This window comes from Perca flavescens, chromosome 4 (genome assembly GCF_004354835.1).
Source record: "Perca flavescens isolate YP-PL-M2 chromosome 4, PFLA_1.0, whole genome shotgun sequence".
NCBI classification, from domain to species: Eukaryota; Metazoa; Chordata; class Actinopteri; order Perciformes; family Percidae; genus Perca; species Perca flavescens.
The window spans coordinates 35,139,935-35,162,227 of NC_041334.1; the positions used below are offsets into that span (position 1 = coordinate 35,139,935).

The 22,293-nt window shown below is 42.0% G+C and overlaps 1 protein-coding gene across 4 annotated transcripts in view; it reads right to left on the reverse strand.

The window, feature by feature from the left end:
• The window catches only part of sema3fb (sema domain, immunoglobulin domain (Ig), short basic domain, secreted, (semaphorin) 3Fb), a 59,592-nt gene extending 44,048 nt beyond the window's left edge, over positions 1-15,544 (reverse strand). For all 4 annotated transcript variants that reach the window (XM_028576282.1, XM_028576281.1, XM_028576280.1 and 1 more), the window contains exons 1-2: positions 15,155-15,544; positions 13,025-13,187 (exon numbers count right to left, since the gene is read on the reverse strand). In XM_028576282.1, coding sequence (XP_028432083.1) covers positions 13,025-13,142 — 118 coding nt within the window. In that variant the 5' untranslated portion in view covers positions 13,143-13,187; positions 15,155-15,544. The remainder of the gene's footprint in view (positions 1-13,024; positions 13,188-15,154) is intronic.
• Positions 15,545-22,293: the final 6,749 nt, after the last annotated feature.

The window sequence follows — 22,293 nt, forward strand, 5'->3', positions numbered from 1 at the left end:
GTTCCACTGAAATGGAGCATTTAACAGTAGCACTTCCCTTCATAACATTCATCTCTTGCCAATCCTAATGTCTGATTAAATGTATTGTGTGCCACATTAGAGAGAATAAAGACCTAATGGTACACTGGCATAGTGTTGTATCTGTCATCTCCTGTGGAAATAGCATTTAATCAGATGGGATTGCTATGTAGGAGATTATTCACCTTACGTGAGACACACAAACCACTGACAAAAGAATGATAATGTCCGCAGGCTTATCAACACACACTTAATATCACATGAAAGCATCAATCACAATAAATAAAAAGGAGAATTAAAAACGAGAGGAAACCCTTTGACAGGTAAACTATCAGGTGTGTCGGTGATTGTCCCGGGTCATGACAGCTCTTTTCAGAGCTTCCCCTTCTGGTTAACGCATGAAAGTGAATTTTCTTGACATCTCAAGAGACAACCATCGCCAAGCAGCGGAAGCATGTTGCTAAGAGAGAGAACTGAGGACGTGCTAATCTAAGAAAGGTGAACAGGCAGAGGTCGGCCGTAGCTGCGAGAAGAGTCATCATCGCTGCATCTATCAGCGATTCTGGTGTCTGCAAGTTATTTTAGAACTTGACACAACTTGGATCTTGGATTATATTAGAGGTTTTCTTCCTGCCGTGTTTTGACAAGGTAAAACTCAAACAGCACATCATTTTTTTTTTTAAAGCCACGGTTTATGCTCCCTTGTTGATTTAATTTCAGTGGGCTTTCTTGTGCTTTTGCTCCAGCCAGAAGACACTCCTGTTTTTCCCTTCCAACCATGCATATCACAATAAATGGAGTCATCATAGAGTTACGTCTGATTTATGGTACAACAAGTGTCCGAATTTTAAACTGTAAGCACCTGCCATGTTCCTAAGAGCAAAACAGAAACTCGAGCAGTAATTCTTATTTCGAATGCAATACTTTATTTCGAAAACTAATCGTTGCTCAAAAACAGCTCAAAAGTAATGTCGGAAAAAGTCACTTGATTTATTTCCACATGCTCCAGCGCAGCCAACAAGGCCTAAGGTGCCTTGGAGATTAACTCACAAACACAAACACATGACAGAGCTTTACCGTGGGCTGGCAGCCTCAACAGGCTCACAGAAGAGTCAACTCCACAGTGCATTCCATCCCCACAGCGTGTCATTAAAAGGGCTGCATCTCACCTAACCATCATTTATCTCTCCACCGCTAATTAGTTACGATCAATTACCTCTACTCAACGCTGCTTCCACGTTTAAGAAAACAGGAAGAGCTGCTCATTGGTTACTGCTCTTTTGCCAGTCTTTTAAATATTCCCTCAGGTTGGTTTCACTAGCTAGGGCCTTTTTTTCTGCAGGGAGGCCTCCATTAAAAAGCCATCGTTCACCACTGGGTCCAACACGTGACAAAGGTGGGCACTGGGACCCCCCCCTGGAACCCCAGTCTGGTCGTGCACTATGACGGAAAAAGGGAAGTTTAACTGGCTTAATTACATTCTTTAAAATAGTAAACACTCGTCACAGTTGAGCTGCATACTGAGCTTCGTCTGACAGAGTTATGAGCAGAAAAGGGGAAACGCTGCAAAGGTGGTTGATGATGTCAGTCATTACCTGAGGTGAAGAGAATTGAAGGCGGCAGGAATACAACCACAGTGGTGACAAATGTATGGATGGCTGCCTGATTACACACCGGTGGAGCTGAACTCCAGTTAAGTGACAGAATACGGACGCGTCCAACAGTTTACAATTACTGACAGGACTTTTTACCCTGTAAAAAAATCTTCTACACTTTCTGCAACTCCATTCCTCAGCAAGCACACTTGATGCCTGTCTTCTATTTCCAAAAGGGATGATAAAACATAAGCATGTCAAAACTGTGAAGGTGGGAGAGGGGGTAAAACCCGATCCACGCTGCAGCCCATGAGAGAGACTTTGGACTGATTCAGAGCTTGGAGGGAAAGAAGTAGGAGTGAAATCCTAGCCTGCGCTCTGCCTGCTTCTCTTCCTCTGTCTGTCCCATTTTCTCTCTCTCTCACCCTCCCTCTCTCAGAGCTGTTCATCTTGGACTCTTGGCCCGTTTGTCTTCTCGCAGAAAGGAAATGCAAAGTAGGCTGCTCCGAAACTCTGGGAAACGCCACAGGACGTCCCTGGGGGGAAATTAAATACCTCCACTAAGATCCACACAGTGAAGTGGCAATAAAGTGTTCATTAACCCTCTATTGAAGGCCTAAGCAAAACAAGCAACTGAGTTAATAAGTCAAACAGGGACTTAGCGCACATAGTTACACCACCCGTTCTCATCTTAAGATTTACAAAACAATGAGAGGATTCGCAGAGCTCAAGAGCATGTACATCCCGCTTAGACAAGCAGGGAGATCAGAGAATCACAGACGGGAGGGGTTAGTGATTGAACAATGGCATTACCAAATAGTTTCACAAACATTACCTCTAATACTCGTAATCCTTGTGCTTTCATATTGCAACACATCACCCACTACTACTGGTTTGGCAGCATGCCAGGCTGGAGAGGAGGATGTAAATAATCCCCTCTCTGCTCCTCTTGACTTTCATTTTCCCTCCATCCGAGGACCTCATTTTTCACCTCAATTCTAAACCGCTGTCCTCCCTTTGCGGCTCCACAGTGGTACTCCTTGGACCTGGACTGAGAAATCTATAGGCAGCACAGAGAAAGGCCAGCGGGATGCTGTGCGCCGCATTCATTGACAAAAATGAGTTTTGACACCCACGCCTAGGTCTCCCGGAATGTGAACGGACTTCTGTGAACAAGAGGCAAACCTACACAAACACCCTTGCAGCTATAGGACCTTCACAGGGGGAAGAGTGTGTGGGCGACGCCAAACAACAACATCAACAAGGGGAATTGCAAGCCAGGGTTCCTCTTCTTCACTCCTTCACCGATCAAGAGGAGGCACCGCGGCAGGAGGGGGCCTGAAAGGATGGGTCGTTGACAAAAAAACGCCTTTGGGGGGTTCACCGCTGGCCCCCGGCCCGGCCTGAATGCATGTAAATGAGAGTCCATCCCCACACATTGCAATTAACACCTACTCCACCAACAGGCAGGAGGCAGCAATAGGGAAATCTCCAAATCAGCATTTCAAAACCATGCCACTACAAAGGCATCAAAGTGCATGCATTGTAATATGCCTGAGTCCTCTTATGGGCTAAACTCTTCAGTGTGTCTTCCAAACAGCCTTATTTCCCCTTACAAAAGCGGAATAGTATATGACCTCATCATTGACCAGATGAGAAGGTGAGAAAAGGGGACAAGAAAATTAAGTATTAGAGTAAAAACAATATAAGTATAAATATATATACACAGTATGTATTAAAAATAAGAAGATATGATAAGTACAGTGGCATGTAGAGCCAGAGGTGGAGTGTGGGGAGTGTCAGTGTGGGTTCGGTGCCTTGTTGATAAGTCTAGTGGCCTAATGGGAATTTTATAGATTTAAATGATCTGAACTTGTAATAGCCAAGTAATAGCTATAGACTTGTAGCCAAGTCTGGCTCCAATCAGTCTCTGTTTCACCTTTTGATCTGACACATAACCCAACCTAATCGGCACAGGTTAACTACTGATTTGTATAATACTGACAAATCATACATGCAGAACATGTTGGAGATGCATGGCTTCTATTCTTGCATCCTTTTTTTTTTAACATACTCTGCTGTTTTCTTTCAAATTGCATCACCATGATTGGCATGCTTACATAACCTTGGTAATCAGTATTTTTGCAACATTTTTTAACATTATCATAAAACAAAGATTAAGGGCCAGAGAACTCGAAATAATGACATCACCAAATCATCCAATTCCACCAAGATGATGAATAATAAGACTTATTATTTCAAGTGAAGAAAAAAGAAGAAAGTTGTTGGAAACTGAAAACTAACTCATTGTGACTACGTCAGGTTTGCAGGGGCTAATGTAAAGTCCATGAATATATGCAATATTTCAAGTGCAGAACAAACTGATTGTCCTGGACCACATTTAGCTGGACTTGCTAAATGCATTGCCATCACTATCATTTGTGTGCGACCTGTAAATTAACACAATATTATTTTCTGCCTTAGTCTGAGGTTAAGCTACAGTTCACTAACTCAGTCATGGTGTATTTACTGTAGACCTCAAAGAAGAGAGGTCACATGAGTGGGCCTGCCTCTGATGCAGCGAAACACATCTGAAACTCAATCCCCCACTGACAGATGGTGAGAAATGATGTTGAGGTTGTAGATCAGAGGGGGGGGGCAGTGCCCTTGACCTGTGTAGTCAGGGTCATGCCCCCCTCCCACACACACACACACAACACACACACACACACACACACACACACACACACACACACACACACACACACACATGCCGTGTAAGAAAAAAGTGTGATGCGTGATAACGAATTAATAAAATCAGACCTAAGAACAGAGTAAGACATTTTTTTCAGAGCAACTAGCACAGATATGATTCAGATAAACAAGGCTGATGTGAGGTACTTCTCGAGGAGATGACTTCTAAGCCTACAACTGCAGAAAGGGAATGACTTTGCTGTTCAGATCAGAGTGCTAACCATTCGGGAGCCGGAAGGAAGAAACAAGAGTGAACAAGCGATGACTTGGCTTTTTGTAGCAAAGAGCGAACCATGCGCCTTCTTGTACTTTAACACAGAGCAGGGAGTAGGCGGTGTGTTGTCTAGGGCTGGAGCCACAGGCCTGGAAGTACGGGGGTGCAGATCCCTTCAAAGGCTGGAATGCCAGCACTGGGCTTTGAATATGATACGAGCAAAGTACGTTCAGCCAGTGGAGCGAGTGGAGGGAGGGAGGTGATACTGGGAGAATCTGCAGGGGTGGAAGACCAGGTAGTTTGCCTTGTTCTGGTCGAGTTGTACAGGGGCTAAAGGGATTACTTTGAAGGGGTGGCTACGAAGGAAGTGCTGAAGCCCAGACAGAAACAGAAATGACTAAAACTTGAATACCATCTGCATTTTTCATGCACCAAATATTAAGTGCATTTCCTTGTCTGCTGATACACAATTTCTCTGTGAGTAGCTAAATGGCGGACAATGGCGGTCACGTCTCCCCTGTGTCCAGCACTTCCGAGTATAGGGGCTCAATCAAGAGTTGTTTACCTATGTGGCAACTGAATTCCTTTTTCCCCTCTACTGACTCCTTCACTTCTTTTCTGCTAGTTCACCATGTTCACAGTAGATCACATTCTAAAGCGTAAACCCTGGGCGCAGGTTGGAGCTGGATCCACGAACGCATCTAATCCGCCTGGACCATTATTCTACCTGACACCTTAATCTGCCACAAGAGAAACACTAGCGCTAAGAATATACAGTGTTCAGCCCCAGCGGCGGTACAGAGACAAAGCCAGTCTGAGTCCTCAACCTGTTTATCCAGTCTCCACTAATGCCCTGTTTTCACAGGTGAGAAAAGAAACAAAATCCCACAGGAAGTCTTAATTATGCCACGTAGAAAAAAGACCAACCTTGAAGCTTGGCAGGTGTACTAGATACCAAGTCGCTGTTAACAGTTTCCTGTACAAAGGGCTAGTATAATAACAAAAGACGGTGGATGACAGTTTTCTCCACATCACTGAAAAGACTCATAAAGTTTAATCACGCCCGACAGGGCTCCCATGATGCGACTGGCACGGTCTCCAGCTACCACAGTGAGAGTAAAACCTTTGCCCCGGCAGTTTTTGTGATTACAGGGAATATCTTTTCCTATTCCTTCGTTCGGCCATGTGGAATCACTTACAGCTCCAACATGTTTGCCTACATTCTGCATAGACAGAAACGGCATACATGTTCTAATTCTGTAGTTTTGGTCTATTATAGTAAAGCAGGAAAAAAGTACAATTGTAGTTATATAAAAATAAAAATAAAAACATATGGAAGGAGATGCTGGACTGGTGGGCAGAAAGTGATTCACAGTATCTGGACAATTTGGTTGGTATTTTCTAGTCTGGTGTGGAGAGTTTTTCTCTCTTTTTTTTTGAAGGGGGGCAGCAACAGATGCAACAACATGCCCGTGAAAGACAAGACGGGCAGACAACACTGGGTCGTCTTTTTCGAAAGACGGCCTTGGTTTCACTGGAGGCCAGGCACTGACAGAGCCCGTAACCTGACTCAGGAGGCTGTTCCACAGGTGAAACCCTGACCAAAGAGAGAACACCATGCTCACAACACAACATATCTCTCTTTCTGCAGATGCTAAAAGAGAGCAGTGCTTTCACGCTAGGAATCCCAAACACCCTGGGCCCCGTGCATTTACTGCCGTTCCCATGCCAGAGGAAGAGAAATGAGTAGGAGAGGGAAGACAGACAGAACTGCAGCAGGAAACCGAGCGTTCAAAGATGAGTTAGACTATATTTAGTCGGCACTCTGTCACCTTCAGAGTCCCATGCCCGCAATAATCCCCTGGAGATGCAAAAGAGCTTTGTTACCTGCTAACACTTCTGCACCTGCACACATACAATATATCCAGCACCCATTGGCCAGATTTTGGGGAATCAAGAGACAAACACTAATACTGTAAACATTAGGACCACCCAAACTGCCTGCGATACACTTTACAACCTTGCGACCATATGGCATAAGAATCAAGTAGAGCAAGGTGCCAAGTGGCGATATTCTATAACACTCAAGTACAATGACTTGATTCATCGGCCATCATAAAGAAAGGGTTGTGTGCATTTAACAACCATGGGAAGGAGAGAATAAAACAGATATTCCATCAGCGCTGGGTGGGAGGCGCAGACAGCACTAATGGTTGGCTGACATAGCTATGAGATGACACTGTGACCGCGATTTTATTTGCAGAGGGAAGCTAGCACCATCAGAGACGTACACGAAATTACTGGTGGATTCAGGTTCAATGTGCTGAAAGGTGCTAACATACTCATCTTTTTTGTGGAATATAACACGTCTGTCCCACACATACACCTGACATGGAGAGGGGTGAGAAAAGCAGCAGTGCTGCCTTCTATAGGACTGACAGATTTAATAGTTTAGGTTAACTGCAAAGCTTTATAGAGACAAATTTGTGCCATATTAAAATGCGATCATGCATTGCACACACAACAGTACTTTAAATCATGTTTAAAACATGCCAAAATGATAGACAAGCAAAGAGTGGAGGTTTGCTTTAAAAGCAATAACTGCAGAATTTGAGTCAAAACTGTTTGAAGCTCACATTGAAATACAAATACATTTTTAGAAATTCACTGATATCACGCTTTAAATGTGACCAATCACCAAAGTGCATTGATGTTATTTTTCCCTCAGATGTCACTATCATCTTCATTGCATTCCAATGCAAACAATGTACCAACTGGTCTGGAAAGAAAATGCAATCATGGTCCTATCAGTCATCCACCAAATAGGAGACCTAGTTTATGTAACAGGAGCTCACAGGCCGATAGATAATCGATCCCTCATTCCTGTCCTGTCAACCTGGGACTATTGGACATAGTCGTTTAACGATTACCTCTGACTAGATGATCATCCATGCCCCGAGTTTGGACGAGGACTGCAGCTGGTCAGCAATCACGTTTAATTTTTTCCCGATTGTTGCATGACTTTGATTGAAAAGCAATGTAGAGAGCCATTAAAGTTCGAGATATACAGCTATATGCTCGGACTTTAGCTTTGTCAAGGAAACATACATTAATTTCAGACATGAATTTAGGTTTTAATCTCGAACTACTAAACAAGTAAAGGCATATGTGCCATGCATTTTATTTGTATTGTTCCACAGTGATGTATGGATTTATATGTAAATGTAACACAAATTCCACTCCAAAGGTTAGAGAGCTCACACATTAGGCAGAAGGGATGGCAATTCTTAAGTTATGTGCACCACAGTGAAGGATTACCCCTGCTTCTTGAACACTGGGCTCAGACTAGACCCCACACTACAGTCTCCTTTTGCTTCAACACACACTTCTTCTCTACACCCACTCAATCACATTTCAAATGTTTTACACAGTTAAGGATGGCTTCAAGCCAACCAGGACCTAACAATAAAGTGACACTCTCGACAGCTGGATCACAGCAGAGTGCAAGTTGTGCCGGACCAAGCTGCGTTTGCACTTAAACCACCGTCACCACCCTGCCGACTGTGTTCAATGGTTAACCACGGTGCTACAAATGACTGCTGTGGGCCTGCTGAGGGAGAAGAGAGTTTTACACTAAATATAACCTAGCTTAGCTGCTGTGGAGAGAAGCTGAGGTCTGGGACATGGCCAAAGTTATAGTGGTTGTCAATGCTTTGTCAGTCATTACTTTGCTGCTGTGCGGATATATGAAATAAGACCTCACAAACAGTAAATAGAGATCACAGCAGTGGTGCCAGACTACTGGGCCAGTGGTTTTGTGGCTTCTGCCTGTGGTTTCGACAATACTGCGATATTACAATTAGGGCGAACGTGTGCCAATATGCTTGAGGTATCCTGCAAATTAGACCGCGGCTAAGCAGGAAGTTATTAGTGATGATCACCTTGAGCAAATATACAAGTCACATTGCATTTACTTCATAAAACAGTAAAAAGGGGCCTGGATGCAAATTTCCCATAGAAACCACATTATAGTTGTTCATTCAAACAGTCAATGTTAAATAAACACTCCAGTTCCAGCTTTTTTTTAAATACATGATGTCATAGCCAATCAGGTCAGCACTGATAACAGCGTGAAATAATTCTGACCACTAATGTGTACCTCTGGAGCGCAAAGAAGAAAGCGACCACTGGACCGTATTGTGTGAACAACAGTAATAACAGTTTAAACATTTACTAGTATATGTGACAGGGCAGCAGTAATTTGGCAAGCCCATAGATGAACTGATAGCAAACTGTTGACTTATCAAAACAGCTACCTCACTGTATGAATACGCTCCTAAACTGCTTTTTAGCTCACATTGTCAGATTTAATCCTCATCTTTTATTCATGTCCATTAAATGACAAAAAAAACATAACTACTGCATAACCAGGGCCGAAATGAGAATGCTTGGCATTTAACCCCAAAGGGGAGTTTCTTACCTTCTATGCTGCCACCCACACACACACAAACAAACTCAGCCACACCACCCACCCAAGCCACCCACACACACCCACAGACCCACAGACACACACACACACACACACACACACACACACACACACACACACACACACACACACACACCCGATATAGACTAAAGACTTTGCTGAGGAGTAAAAATAGGAGCCTGCTGTTAGCCCTTCACAGGAGGGCGTGCAGATGATAAATATCTGGAATAATGACGAACCAGAGCCGCTTCCTTTCACTGCCACCTGCCCTGGCAGCGGTGAGCTTGTGTATTGTGGCAAAGTTGGCCCCCATTTCGGTGTCATCTGTGTGGATTTGGCCTTGTATGTACTCAGTAGGAGGAGGGGGGAGCGCGGTGTAATCGTTGTAATGTTATGGTATTTAAAGAACTTTTCCTTTGTGCTGACATGCCATAATTCCATTGCTGCAGTTGTCCAAGCATCCGTTGAGAAAAGGTGATATGTTACTGTAATTCTCACATGGTCTTTGTGGCACAAGTCATGGCTCCACCCTCAGCTGTAGATTATGTCTGCATGGCTTTTCAAAGTGAAAATGTACAATCGTGGGGATTCTTGGCCCTGAGCCTCTGTTTATTCTGAACCAATGTTTACCTGCTGTCTGTTTATCTTAGCAGACTGAGAAAAGCCCTTGTTTAAAGATCTCTAGAATGGCACTAAAGGCTTTTAGTTGCCAGTTACCCCTTCCATGTAAACAATTGCATGTAAAGCATGGATTTGCTTCGACTTTGTATGGACTGTAGTAAAATGATGTTTTGTGAGTGAATGAAGTTGTGGCAGTCCAGATGAGGCAGAGGTTCATGTGTGGTATACAGTATGGCCTGAAACAGCAGAGCCATAAGCGAGATTTAGATTTGGATCTTCTCTTCTGAACTTGAATATGTCATAGAAGGCATCGGGGCCAACAGCAGTAATGTTACACTCTTTGCAAAACCTCCCTTGAAAGTCTTTCGTCCATTCAAAATTGTGGTGTTTCCTGTACCTCACAGTGTGATACAAAAGCGAGAATAAAAGAAACTGCACATATAAATCAGTCGACATCTTAATGGTTTACGCTACAAAGGCACTTGCAGGACTTAGGAGTCTCAGGGAGAGGCAATGCTCTCACCCAATCCTTTCACATGTAAATTCAGTATTTCACAGCTTTAAAAATGGGCTGATTTGGCGGCAATTTGACGGCTTTACATAAACCTCTACTCCTGTACACAAAGAAAAATCAAGTTCTCTAATTTAAACACCTACATGGCTCTAGAGAAAGTATAGAACTGATCAATCACTCAAATGCATCAGATTGTGTTTATTTCACTGACAAAATGAGTGGTTTCATAACAAAATGCTGCCTGCAACTGCAACGACTAGTCTATTAGTCTATTAGTCTATTAGTCTATTAGTCTATTAGTCTATTAGTCAACGACAGAAACGTATTTTGATGATCGATTAACCACTTTGTTTGTCATACATGACAATTGGACTTATGGTTGAATTAAAAAAAAAGCCATCTGAATATATTGCCTTGAGCTGTGGGACGTAATAACAGACCTATCTCCCTGTTTTCTGACTTCTCGTAGGCAAAAACAGTTAATCAATTAATCAAAAGGAATAATTGATAGATTAATCAATAATGAAAATAATCAATAGTTGCAGCCTTACATTAAACACACTAACCTAAATGACAGTATTCCTACATTTCATGCCATGAGTCACTTTGGGTGAGTGTTACCTCAAACTAGTAGAGGCTCAGCAGTTCCAGGTCGACTATTGGATAGGATTCCTCTCTTGGGGGTTTCTGGCGACAGCGTTCTTGTGTCAACTAATGTCTACTGATTATCTACGGAGGATTTTCTTTCTTTTTTCTTTCCCTCATTCTACAAAATACTCAGTTCTCATCTGACATTCATTACATTTATTTGCTGTTTGAACTGAGGCAGACATCTTTCTTGTTGCTAACTCAGCTTACTAGCACAGCAAATGTGATAAGCCTGAACAAAGTCTACTTCCAAGGTTTTATCCCTCAGACTCTACAGACTCTAATCTTATTGACATGTGTATAAGTAGATGCATTTGTTTTTCACCTTATAGCTTCTGAATATTTTGAGCAATACCACAGAAGGTGTTCTCCCTGTCATAAAAGCTGTGCGTGCTACATGAAGCCAAAGCATAGCAATTAGGTCCCATGATTTACTCTGCCTGCTTTAATGGGGAAGTGAGGGCCTCCCAGATGGAGGTCATGGTTCTGAACCTCGCTCCTCAGCTACCGAGTTAATCAGTTTGGAACCTGTGTTTAGTTCAACGCTGAGAGAAACATTCAGCTTTATAGCTGCAATTTAAGTTTTTCTTCACAGTGTGACACGCTGCCATAATGATCAATAATAATAAACAGGGGACCGATAATTAGCACATTCTTTTCCTCAGTCTCATTAAAAAAAACTGCATTTTGTCCACATTTGTCGTCAAACTGTGTTCCATTAAAGTTGCTGCTCAGAGGCAAACTGCAATCCCAAACAGCTCAAGCAAAACTTAACACAACACGATGCATCAGGGGAAGCGCAGCCTGCTTGTCAAGGTAAGGACTACACGGGCCTCTCAAAAAGCAATTAAGGGAGAGAGAGTCCTAATATTGAATGGAGAGGGGGGTGCATTCCTTTGGGAGAGGCAGCGGCAGTAGACTGTGAAATTCATATTGACTGGAGAGGCAAACACACACAGGTAAGCAGGAGAGCCAAGCTTTTTCCACTTTGCTTGTCAGCCAAAGAACAGTGCCTGTAGTCCACTGCTTTCAAATATATTTCTACTGAGTTCAGCCATCCAAAGATGCACCTACACAAAAGCAGCCAATGAGACTGCTCACAGAATATCCTATAGCATAAACAACTATTTACACAGTTCTCTTAAAAAACAACCCAGCGTTTGTGTAAAGAACTGACTAAAATGATATTTGGAAAAAAAAAAAAAAAAAAACATCTGCTGAGCTCTCTGGATGTGCGTTCACTGATGTGGTAAATCCTACTTGATTAAAGCAGGAAAACGCCTTCAACAATGAACTGTGCCAGTCCACTTAATTAAGTCAACTTGTACTAGGGAGCGCTGGGAAATGGAAAGCAAAGCAAACGGGGGCACTGCTGCTCGCTCCCTCAGCTTTTCTCTGGATGCTAATCAAAGGCTTGATCTCCGAGCAGGACAGGCCTCGGGGACGTCGCTCTGCTTGGCTGATCCTGGCAATTTGCTCTCGATAATACCCTCTCTCACTCTGCACCCCTCAAAACCCGGCAACCCATCTCACCTAATCTGTACGGCCGCTGGAACGCACAAACACAGACCTCTAAAGTACTGCCTCACCAGGGAATAATCACATAATGGCCACGGAGTTATTACATGCTCCTTATTATCCCGTCTCTCTTTTGTGGCTCCAATTTAGGGATTCCATAATGAAGATGATTGAAGATAAAGACGCTGCATTTGATTAACTAAAACAATAATCATGTATATTGTTTCAAAAGGAGTACGAACAAGACACACACACACACACACACACACACACACTATATCTTCAATATGTGCATATGGTGTTGTTTGCGTTTTTAATTGTTTGTACAATATAAGCTAGTGGAAGCATCTGGTGGTTATTACAATGCCTGGAGGTCTGAGGAAGGGGCAGCCCATTAGAACAGCATGATTTGTTTGCGGTTTGCTCTGCGGTGTAACATGAGAGTCTGGTGATGCTGTAAGTTCTTCCTCTGCAAAAAAAGCCACAATCCCTTCAATTGCACAACTGTCAAATCATCAGTCATACAATGAGTAAACACATGGCAGAGTTTAATAAACCGGCACCGAATTCGAGAGAGTCCGAACGCCAGTTGCAAACCAGGAATGAGAGGCAGGTGGGAATAAAAGAGTGAAGCATGAGGTCCGGGTTCCTACCTTTGAAGGAGATGAAGACGCGGGGCGCGGCCAGTGGCTCGTTGCTCACTGGGTTCCCGAGAGCCAAGCTGGACAGTGCCAGGAGGGCGTGGACCGTCCACAGACCGTCCAGCTGCATGGTCGACCAACCTCCAGCGGCACAAAGAGCGTTTTAAATAAATCTCTGCAGGGACAAAAACAAACACGTGAGACGAGAAAATGTGTTCTCAACTCTGTGCTGCAAAAATATATCTTCCACAATAAGTCTGTTTTCATTCATTGATTTATGTGACATGTCAAATCAACGGCTCCCGAGGGCCCCGTCCCTGCGAGTCTTGGGCGATGCAGCGCTGAGGTGTGGAGATTACACCCAGATCTCTGGGAGCTTCACATTAACTCATTAGTCCTGATGGAGACGCGCCAAGCTTTTAGAGATGTGCACACACTTCCATTTGGGAAGAATTATGTTTGTTTTTCGGAGTGTGTGCCTTGGTGACAAATGGGAAGATCACGCTGACTCGAGCGAGAGAAGCTCTTCTTCTTCTTCTGCTCGTTTCCACGCACCCAAAACGCATTCCTGACACCATGACTCATGACACCATACGTGTGTGTGTGCTGCTCTGTAATTATAGCTTCACCTAATAGCGGGTTATATCACGTACACACGCTTACTAAAGAGACCAAAAAAAAGTTGTGATTAATAAAATATTAACTTCTTGCTAAAGGGGTTACAAATGATGACGGGCTCAAACGCTAACTTGAACAGTTAAGCAAGTCTTCCAAACAATGCAGTGGTGGTCATCAATAAAGTCTCCGGGTTAATGAATGATAGACACCTGGGAGCAACCACAATGATCCACACATCACACACAAATCTTCAGAGAGAGACTCGTCTAACAGGCCACCTCTTGCCCTTGGGCATTCTCCATCATTTAATCATCTCTACCATGTTGCCACTTGTCTGTATTTTTAAATGGACGGATGAAACTTTTTGCAACACACTCTTTTCCCAAAACAACCTGACCTCAGTGGTTGGACACAAAACTCTTCTCCCCTCCACGTTTGGACTAAAAACACGGGACACTTCGGAGCAGGTCTCCATCCCAAACCCACCTTTGGAGACGTCAGCAGAGCCAGAGACCTCAGACTGGCTGGCTGAAGTGGATTCATGAGCATAAGCCAGCTGTTTAAACCTCGGCTATTTACTGACAATTTGTTAACCATCCAGCTGTTTATTCTGAGACAGAGGCCGAGTCCTTCACACACGCAGATGAAATCAAACAAGGCACTGCTCCCAAATGACACAGTGGAGACCGAGAGACACAGTCCACTCACACTATGCTGTAAACATAAATATATCTGCTCCACTTCAGTCATTTTGTGTTACAAAATAAAGACATGAGTTGAAGTTTGCCAAATGACCTTTTATGGAAACGTTAGCGTCACACTACAGAAGATATCACATCCACTGATGCTCTCAGCTTCTTCATTGTTTGTCTGCAAGTTATTAACTGCCACACGTTGGACAAATGTAATTTAACCTTTAAACTTCTACATGTAGTCAAAGACAAAAGCTAATAACCACAAGTTGTCAGTGGCAACATAACCCTTCTCATGAATCCTGCTGGATTATTCAGTGGAAAATAAAAAAATAAAAACGACAAAAACCCTGCTGATGTGTCACATTTCCCAACAATAAGACAAATAAAAAGCCTCTTTCTGAAAATATGACTATGGAAACTATATCAAACTTTATTAATTGATCGCAATCACTAAATTCTTCAGCAATGAAGAATACAAAATATATGCAAAAAAAAAAAAAAAGGTAGTCTTGGCTACACATGGCAGACAGAACTGTAAACAGTCTGGTGTGGTATTAGAGCGCTTGGTAAAATAAATAGCAATTAAATAAATATTAGTAATAATTCATGTAAGAATTAAAGCTGTGATTTGTCGGAAATTAAAATTATGATTAGGTTTTTCTGTTCAGGTGTTTATAGAACACAAAACACTCATTAGAGGCATATGCTGCAACTAAATAAAAAAAAAAGCGCGCAGCTGCAGACAGGTAAGCTTTTTTCTTTCTAACCATTAATAATAAAGCAGGTTAAATACAAAATAATAAGCACAAAGCAACACAAGAAGGCTTACCTTATTGTTACAGCTTTCCGAATGTAACTTCAGGTCCAACCTTGCAAGTCATTGAACAAACCAATTCCAACAGATCGGTCACTTTCGTCTCCAAGTTGAAATCAATAATAATAGAAAATCCCGGTACAGTCCCTGCTCAGGAGGGCAGTCTGTACCTGCGTGGTTATTGGCCCCGGGAGTTGTCAGCGCACAATAAGAAGAAAAAAAAGGCTGTTAAAAAAATAAAGAAGGAGAAAATGTTTGTTTTTTTAGTTCAATCTTATGCGAGACCGCGAGACGAGGAGATGTTGTCGCACGAGCACAATCAACATCTCGTGGGAAAAAGCAGTTGGTAACAAAGTCCCTGTGGTGTGGAGAGGTCCAGGCACGCAGCGTGTGCTCCTCAGGAAAGTTGGGCGCTCCTGACTGGAGGGAGGCAGGGCGCTAGCAGGTGGATGCACAGGCCTATTTGCCTTAAACACACCCACAGGGCGGGCAGCTCTGAGCCGAGCCGCCCATCAGGAGACGTGATTTACTATCGTCGTATACCACTGTATGCTGTCACGGAAGAGAGGGGGAAAAAATGGATACTACTCATCCACATTCAATACTGAAGTTTATTTTTTTTTCCGCCTATATTTGACAGGACAGCTAGGTGAGAGAGGGGAGAGGGAGGGGGGGGGAGACATGAAGGAATTCGTCACAGGTCGGATTCGAACCCTCGACCTCTGCGTCGAGGCATAAAACTCTGAGTATATGTGCGCCGGCTCCACCCACTGACGCAACCCGGCCACCGATACTGAAGTTTTAATAGTATCATGATGTTTTTAAGTGCAAAACGTTGGAAAATCTATCAGTTTAAGGCTATTTTAAAAAAAAAAAAAAAAAAAAGTAGGATGCCAGGTTATGAAAAACCTCATTGGTTTCTCCTTTTTAATTGGTAATTATTCAGTTCTAAATGTTGGTAATCTAATATGCCCATGGCTGTTTTACATAGTGAGCCACAGACCTTGCAGAAATGTAAGAGCATATTAATGAAGGACTCAAATATAGAGCTTTGCTTTGCTGTGCAATTAATTGCCTCCGAAATAATTGTGATTAACAATATAATAGTCTCTTTCAGTCAAATTTTAAAAAACATTTATTTATTCATTATTTTTTTTAAACATATTCAAGTTTTGAATGATTTCCAGAATACATCTTTTGGTTAAATATTGCTGTTCCCTGACCGAGATAATGTAATAGGACAGGTACACAGCCTATAACGTAAACAACGCCTCTTTATTATCATAAAACATTTTGTATCCTTCTTGTCATTTTTGTTGCTGTGAACGTGTGTAGCGTCAAGTTCCAACAACTAGCATAGCTTTAGCTCAACAGTCTGACCAATAATCACTTATATAATTACAATTTGGCATATCTAAACAAAAATCAACAACTACCATCAACAGTCATACCTTGACCTTATGTTAGCAATTAATTGCGGTTAAACAAAGAAACTGCAATTATGTAAAAAATAGTAAAAAATGGTTACAGGCCTACTCAAATCATCAAGTCTGCAGTTGATGACTTTCTGTAGCCCTTTTCCTTAAATAAGTGAAATAAGGGAGTTTTCATATCATGACAGCCCAAAAGTTGTTCTTATCAATGTCTTCATTTAAAACTGATATGTAAAGGAAAGTTGCCATTATTGGAGTGGTAATTAAAAAATTAAATATATGTCAACTCTGACAAAATGTTACCCATATGAGCACATTTTAAAATCTTCAAAATCAGTTTAAAATCGCCTGATCAGATCGAAGTCTAGTACTGGTTTATGGAGGTGATGCAGTAGCAGACCTATGACATTTAAACCTGCATTACCTAATTTTAGGGCCACGGAAACAAGCTGTAAACACATTCATAGTAAGTCTTTCTGACCATAATGTTATCTAATATTATTCAAAAACAATTGGTGAAGATCATGTTTTATTATTGTAACCGTGGTTTGGGTTCACCTAATTTATGCTAATAAAACACAAAATAACAGAGGTGTACTTTACAAAACCCCTTTCCTAAATGGAAATAAAATAATTGGGCTACTTTTATGATGAATATTTTCACTCATTGGACTCCTACAGTAGGTGTGTGTGAAGTCTGAAAACACCGATGACTGTTGGCCAAAAAAATCCAGACTATAATGAGCTGAAAGATGCTGAAACACTCGGTGGACCTGAGGGAAACTGCAGTTGGGTGATAATTATCTGTGGGTTTGTCACTCCAAGCGACACCTTTCGCATAACACACAATTGTGATGTAGAAAATATTGATTATAGTGGCTACAAGCTACAGAAGCAATGAGAAGAACATGAACACATTACCACAATCCATATGTCACATAACAACTCCAGTTGTAAACTGTTTAGGGGAGGAAGAAACACATAATATTTTTTTTTTTTATAAATCCACCATTTTGGATCTGTTGGTGGCTAGTCTGGCTAAAGAAATACAGCTCATATGGCGGAGAGATGATGACAGCAATATTTAGTAGCAGTATCACCAGCTGTTGCCAGGAAAACATATAGGCTATTAAAAAGAAGCATGAAGTAATGTAGTTTGTATGCCACTGCTGTTGTTATGTGTATATAGCAATTATCAGGACATTAACAACTTGTGCTTTGATTCAAAGTGATAACAGAAAAAAAAAAAAAAACATCAGCTCCTGTGTGAATGTATAGGTTGTATATTAGTATGGTGTATAGTGTCTTTCACAAAGGGGGTGTTTGCTTGCTTTGAATCAGTCACCTGCATTTCCATCTTCTATCGCTGTGACAACCAGCAAGCTACCATCTGCCACCCACACATGAGGTGTGGAGGGAAAGGATTTGGCTTATAGGATGCCTTCAGTGTTCCTTTTCTCTCAATCAACAAGTGACTGGCCTAAAAATAAATCCTTTTTACATGCTTACACTTTACTTACCTGAGTTATACTTTTAAAAGTGCGTATTATAAAGATAAAATAACTTTGATTAACTTCACCATTCCCTGGGTAAAAGTTTCTTTATACAAGTTTGCGTTACATTCATTTTATTCCAGTGAATATTTGACCTCCCAGGTCCATTTTAGCTACTTAGAGCACAGACAATGTAATGATTGCCGGGTCCAACTTATCAGAAATTAAAAGTCTTATCTTGGTTATGTACCCATTGATTTAAAAAAATAAATAAAAGGGGTGAGCAATGTAATTCATTTGATGGTACACGGAAAAGTCGATTAAAATGCCTAATTTGCTCGTCTATTTAAACACTGATTGGACGCTTCGAAGCCACCGAGTTACCGCCTGTAAAGATTTTCTAAAGCTCATTGAGAAAATTAAACATTTTTCCCATTTTCAATCATATTCCATTCAGTGTCCTTTCACACCTGCATTATCTGTCCCTCATTCAATCTGGAGCTTTAAATTGCACGTACTCGATTCACCATGAAACTCGTCTGGGATTAGAGAGAAAGTTTGTAAGGTGTTCAGCTTTTGGCTCAATGAGGTCAAAAGAAGCTGTCAAGCTCAAACGTTCTTCCATATGAAGCCATGATGCTGGCACGGTAGCTTTTTTACTCTCCAGTCTGGCCCAAACATAAAGGTCCTTTTTTAAAGTGACTTGGCAGAGCTAAAATAGAAAAGGATCAGTTTGATGAGACGTCCTCCTCTTCAGGACAAGTTATCTATTCAGTAAGGACACGGCAGATTTTGTGAGAAGCAGGGCCTCAACTGGAGTTTTCTTTTTTTTTGGGGGGGGGGAGGGGGTTCCCTTTATTATGAAGTGACGGTGGATAGACATGAGGGGGAGAGAGATGGGGGGATGACACGCAGCAAAGGGCAGCAGGTCGGAGTCGAACCCCCGGCGTTGCAGGACTCAGCCAACATGGGGCGAATGCTCTTACTGGGTGAGCTAGAGGCCTCCCCCCCCTCATCTGGAGTTTTCTGAAAGAAAAAAAAAAATCAGCTGTCAGCCCTGATTGCTTATAGTCAATCTTTTCTGCTTGATGGGAATCAAGGGTGAGTTGTGTACATTACCCACAAGGACTTCTTGCTCCTAAGTGGGCCTTAACTGTAATATTTGTGACAAAAGCCAATCTTTGCAGTGCATGATTCCAAGCTGCTGTTGACATCTATCTAAGTGGTGTATGAAGTTGTTTTAATGTTCTGTAGCAGAGCCTGCATTCCAGCTGAGGTGTGAACAGTGCTTTCTGTGGGGCTCTGCCTGCAGGGAATTAACAGATGCCAGGTGTTATATCAGCATTTGTGATTCTTACACGGTTCAAAAGATCATTCGTATCACAATCCCAGTTTCAATATGTGTGGAGAGATGTGACACTCTGTAGAAGCTGCTTTGTGTTTTCGTATTGTGTTGAACCATGCAGGTTTCAAATTCAGTCTTGGGCTGTTGAGGTGAAAATGTGGTGACGAGATTCTTCTGTTGCTGTTGCTCTTACAACTTTCTGATCATCCTTCCTACGTACGTCTGTTAAACCTGAAATATCATCCAGCGTTGAATTTATTTTATTCAATTACTCATTACATATTAGTCATTGAAAAGTAATTAGCTACATTACTTGTAGTTTCACAATGCCAGACCTACAGTATCTCCACATGTATTTTATTATTATTATATTAATTGTGGTGAAACCGGGACATTTTAGTGTTTTACAGATATTTGTCGGGACTCGGGACACCCTACTTGAAACTGGGACAATCTTGGACAAACCGAGGCGTCTTGTCACCGTATGAATAGTCTCGTTTTGTTAGACCTTCCTTCACAGTGTTGCGGAGGAGGGTCTGGCTAGTCCATACAGTATTCCGGGATGGGATAAAAACGTGCTCTGGTTTATTGGCATTTCTTTAAACCAATCACAATCGTCATGTGGGTGCTAAGCCAAGGTGCCTCTACAAAATAGCCTCGGGAAGGAACTTGTTTTGGTGGAACGTGTGTATGTTCAAAAGTTGTTTTAGTCGTGCAACAGAAAACTCAGATTGGACAGATGGTCTAGTACTACGTTTGCATGTGGCCGGCTATTTTCATTAACGGACATTTCAACCTCTCCGTTTTCAGAAAAGTGTTGGTTTATATGTACCCGTATATTAATGCCGTCAATGCCGTCAAGAGCATGCCAAACCTGTAGGTGGCAGTGTAATGACAAGCTCAAGGCCAGAAACCCGACAATAGCAACAACAGCAACCAATCACGTCCTCTTTCTCGGCTGCCTAAACCTCCGTTTGTCTCAGTTTAAATGCAAACGTGCAAACGAAGATTTCCAAAATCTCCACTCTGGCCAGAGTTTTTAGAAAGACTCGGTTTCAGAGACGAATTCTCCATTTGCGTGTAAACGAAGGGCACAAAATGAAGGGAAATGTCTCTGTTTGTAAAAATAACCATGTACGTGTAAACGGGGTCTAGCTAGCTGTCTGGATTTACCCTGCAGCGATCTGAGGAGCAGTTAACCATAGTCCTCAGAAATCGACCGGTGTTAAAAATTCCAACACAAAGAACAAGGAAAGTAACAGACATCTGGCCGAAAAGAAGGAAATACGGCAAACGGAGCAATCCCGGAAGTGGAACATCGTGGATATAGAGTTTTGTGTTACCAGGAGGCACGTTTATCCTCTTCTGGTTCCTTTTTTGGCCTTTCCACCTTTCCACACCTTTAAAGGTCCTATGACATGCTGCTTTTTGGATGCTTTTATATAGGCCTTAGTGGTCCCCTAATACTGTATCTGAAGTCTCTTTTATATAGACCTTAGTGGTCCCCTAATACTGTATCTGAAGTCTCTTTTATATAGACCTTAGTGGTCCCCTAATACTGTATCTGGAGTCTTTTTTATATAGACCTTAGTGGTCCCCTAATACTGTATCTGAAGTCTCTTTTATATAGGCCTTAGTGGTCCCCTAATACTGTATCTGAAGTCTCTTTTATATAGGCCTTAGTGGTCCCCTAATACTGTATTTGAAGTCTCTTTTATATAGGCCTTAGTGGTCCCCTAACACTGTATCTGAAGTCTCTTTTATATAGAACTTAGTGGTCCCCTAATACTGTATCTGAAGTCTCTTTTATATAGACCTTAGTGGTCCCCTAATACTGTATCTGGAGTCTTTTTTATATAGACCTTAGTGGTCCCCTAATACTGTATCTGAAGTCTCTTTTATATAGACCTTAGTGGTCCTCTAATACTGTATCTGAAGTCTCTTTTATATAGACCTTAGTGGTCCCCTAATACTGTATCTGAAGTCTCTTTTATATAGGCCTTAGTGGTCCCCTAATACTGTATCTGAAGTCTCTTTTATATAGACCTCAGTGGTCCCCTAATACTGTATCTGAAGTCTCTTTTATATAGACCTTAGTGGTCCCCTAATACTGTATCTGAAGTCTCTTTTATATAGGCCTTAGTGGTCCCCTAATACTGTATCTGAAGTCTCTTTTATATAGACCTCAGTGGTCCCCTAATACTGTATCTGAAGTCTCTTTTATATAGACCTTAGTGGTCCCCTAATACTGTATCTGAAGTCTCTTTTATATAGATCTTAGTGGTCCCCTAATACTGTATCTGAAGTCTCTTTCCCGAAATTCAGCCTTGGTGCAGAATTACAGCCACTAGAGCCAGTCCCACAATGAGCTTTCTTTAGTATGTGCCATTTCTGTGTCTGTAGCTTTAAATGTTATTGAGTAGGAGAGAGGGGGGGTAATGTGGAGGATGGGAGTGTGGCCTTGACCAACTGCCATGCTTCACTTCCTCGCTTGGAGGTAACCTTTCCCCTTATGATGTCATTGAGGGAAGATTCCAGATCGGCCCATCTGAGCTTTCATTTTCTCAAAGGCAGAGCAGGATACCTAGGGCTCTGTTTACAGCTATTGCCATTTCTAGCCATTGGGGTACCATAGGCAGGCAAGGGAACTCATATTAATGTTAAAAAACTTCATAAAGTGAAATTCTCATGCCACGGGACCTTTAACCTCTTCACCAAGCTAACGTGTCTGGCAGCAGTCTGTTCTATAAACACAGAGAAACGAGCATCAACCGTCCATCAAACTTCTAGTAAGACAGCAAACAAATCAAGCCCCGAATTGTCGAAGTAAAGGATTGCTACTGGGATGAGTAATGTAATAACTGAATTTAAAATGGTAATCCC